At 46.7% G+C, this 3,111-nt stretch overlaps 1 protein-coding gene across 1 annotated transcript; it reads left to right on the top strand.

Moving 5' to 3' along the window:
* The first annotated feature begins 1,556 nt into the window (after positions 1-1,556).
* On the top strand, positions 1,557-2,144 carry LOC125512562 (putative HVA22-like protein g). Its single transcript, XM_048677656.1, has 2 exons — positions 1,557-1,674; positions 1,787-2,144. Exons 1-2 carry the CDS (start codon positions 1,567-1,569, stop codon positions 1,991-1,993), a joined length of 315 nt encoding a protein of 104 aa, XP_048533613.1. The 5' UTR covers positions 1,557-1,566; the 3' UTR covers positions 1,994-2,144.
* The last annotated feature ends 967 nt before the right edge of the window (positions 2,145-3,111 follow it).

Below are 3,111 nucleotides of genomic sequence, written 5' to 3'. Positions count from 1 at the left end.
ATGGAACAATATAGGAAAGCTCGTAGGCAATGGATCGGTGATGGAGAATTATGCCGGATGCGGTTCATCATGTAACAGTCATAACCTAGGGTGACACAGAACTAGCTCCAGTTCATCAATGATTAATGTAGGCATGTATTCCGAATATAGTCATATGCTTATGGAAAAGAACTTGCATGACATCTTTTGTCCTACCCTCCCGTGGCAGCGGGGTCCTACGGAAACTAAGGGATATTAAGGCCTCCTTTTAATAGAGTAACCGGAACAAAGCATTAACACACAGTGAATACATGAACTCCTCAAACTACGGTCATCACCGGTAAGTATCCCGATTATTGTCACTTTGGGGTTAACGGATCATAACACATAATAGGTGACTATAGACTTGCAAGATAGGATCAAGAACTCATATATTGATGAAAACATAATAGGTTCAGATCTGAAATCATGGCACTCGGGCCCTAGTGACAAGCATTAAGCATAGCAAAGTCATAGCAACATCAATCTCAGAACATAGTGGACACTAGGGATCAAACCCTAACAAAACTAACTCGATACATGATAGATCCCATCCAACCCATCACCGTCCAGCAAGCCTACAATGGAATTACTCACGCACGGCGGTGAGCATCATGAAATTGGTGATGGAGGATGGTTGATGATGACGATGGCGACGGATTCCCCTCTCCGGAGCCCCGAACGGACTCCAGATCAGCCCTCCCGAGAGGTTTTAGGGCTTGGCGGCGGCTCCGTATCGTAAAACGCGATGATTTCTTCTCTCTGATTTTTTTCTCCCGAAACTCAATATATGGAGGTGGAGTTGGAGTCGGAGAGGCAACAGGGGGCCCACGAGGTAGGGGGCGCGCCCCACCCTCGTGGCAAGGTGGTGTGGGCCCCCTGGCCTTCATCTTTGGCAGGTATTTTTCTTATTTTCTGAAAAGTGTCTCCATGAAGTTTCAGGTCATTCCGAGAATGTTTGCTCCTGCACATAAATAACACCATGGTAATTCTGCTGAAAACAACGTCAGTCCGGGTTAGTTCCATTCAAATCATGCAAGTTAGAGTCCAAAACAAGGGCAAAAGTGTTTGGAAAAGTAGATACGTTGGAGACGTATCAATCCCCTATCATAGTAAATTTAGTGTTATTTTAACACTGAGCCTCTTGCATAAACACCGGTGCAGCACAGCCGTATGTACAAGAAGCAGAGTGCATCAGTTCATGCTCGAGCCCCGAAGAAGGTAGCAATGTTTGGGTTTTCCTCAAGGATGTCAGACACTTTTTATAGTATGTTAAATGCAGATAATGTTGTTGATTTATGAGAATTATTTATTTACCTAGTGGATCCCCAATTGTATATCCATCCCTATCAATGCAAAGCTGAGCCATGTTCCACTTTTACTGCTCTACATTATATTTTCACTACCTGAAGGGGTTAGTATGCTCCTTGTCTTTTTCACTGATTGTCTTTTTCATCAACATGCGTCGCATTATTTTTCCATGTCAATCTTATGAAGAATCTGAAGTTTCTGAACCTCTGTTGGTAATGCTGCAGGGTTCTGGTGGTGATGCCGACGGTCGTCGAGAGGTTCGTGGACTGGACGGTGTCGTGTCTGCCGATGTACGGAGAGGCGAAGCTGCTGCTCATCATCTACCTTTGGCACCACAACACACGGGTAAGCAGTCGATCAGACACCCCGAGCCCGAGAGATGATCAACATTTCAGATAGACTTGATTCGGTATGTGGACAATTCTGAATCTGAATCTTAATGGTGTTCGGATTTCAGGGTGCGGGGCACATGTATGATGGCTTCCTCCATCCGCTGGTGGCGTGGCACGAGGCCGACATTGACCGGGGCCTTCTTGATCTGAGGGCTAGGGAGAGGGACGTGACGGCATCACAACTCAAGGCGGCAGCTGCCATCGGTCAAGTGTTTTGTCACAGCTGCAGGCCACGAGATCAGGCCGGGAAGGTGCCACGCATTGACGAGTGAGCCAATTTTTGGATTGGACCATAACAATGTGTCTCAGTCTCTGACGTCTAGAAGTAGTGGTAAAGTTTTGAATTTCCATGGCAAGAACCACTTACGTAGGTAGCTGACACGTACAACACTGTGTTTACACTCTTACTTATGTAAAAGATATGAATTACACATGAGTTTCCTCTACAATGAGGAACTGTGATAGTAGATACGGCAATTGTGTGATAGAATGGAATTGATTGATTTTTTTTTAATTTCTAATAAGATAGTAGTAGTGTGGGAAAAAACTGCTCGCTACTAGTATTTAGGATACTAGTAGCGTTGGTAGTATGGGCACGCTACTACTATTTCATTAGTAGTAGCGCGTGTATGAAATAGTAGTAGCATGGGTGGCACACGCTGAGGGAGTCCTGGACTATGGGGTCCTCGGGCGTCCGGCCTGTTAGCCATGGGCGGGACTGATCGGCTATGAAGAAACGAAGACCAAAGACTGCACCCGTGTCCGGATGGGACTTTCCTTGGCGTGGAAGGCAAGCTTGGCGGCCAACTATGTAGATTCCTTTCTCTGTAACCGACCTTGTGTAACCCTAGATCCCTCTCGTGGCTATATAAACCGGAGGGCTAGGTCCGTAGATAGGCTGAATACTCATTACCATAGTCATACAGGCTAGACTTCTAGGGTTTAGCCATTACGATCTCATGGTAGATCAACTCTTGTAATACTCATATCTATCAAGATCAATCAAGCTGGAAGTAGGGTATTACCTCCATAGAGAGGGCCTGAACCTGGGTAACATCGTGTCCCCTGTCTCCTGTTACCATCGACCTTAGATGCACAGTTCGGGAGCCCCTACCCGAGATTCGCCGGTTTTGACACCGACACTGGTGCTTTCATTGAGAGTTCCACTGTGCCGTCTACAACAGGATCGATGACTCGCCTCGTCCTTAAAGACAATATCACTACCGGAGGAGAACTGGCCCCAGGCCAAACCCTCCGGTTGGGCAGCTTTACTATGACCGCCCGTTCGGCCATTAAGCTGACGATGACCTCCCGGGCCATTGAAAATCCTCTTCGTATCGACCCCAAACACTCCAAGCAGATGGATCCGGCGGAGTTTTCATCTTTAAAC

This window comes from Triticum urartu, chromosome 6, assembly GCF_003073215.2.
Source record: "Triticum urartu cultivar G1812 chromosome 6, Tu2.1, whole genome shotgun sequence".
Classification (NCBI taxonomy): Eukaryota; Viridiplantae; Streptophyta; class Magnoliopsida; order Poales; family Poaceae; genus Triticum; species Triticum urartu.
Note: the sequence above shows the minus strand (reverse complement) of the source record. Positions and strands in the feature narration are given on the sequence as shown.

What these genes read in the sequence shown, in the direction of transcription:
- LOC125512562 (XM_048677656.1), top strand. Translation starts at nt 1,567, where the DNA reads ATGCCGACGGTCGTCGAGAGGTTCGTGGACTGGACGGTGTCGTGTCTG. An exon ending in TTTGGCACCACAACACACGG is followed by an intron (nt 1,675 to 1,786) that starts GTAAGCAGTCGA and finishes TTCGGATTTCAG; the next exon opens with GGTGCGGGGCACATGTATGA.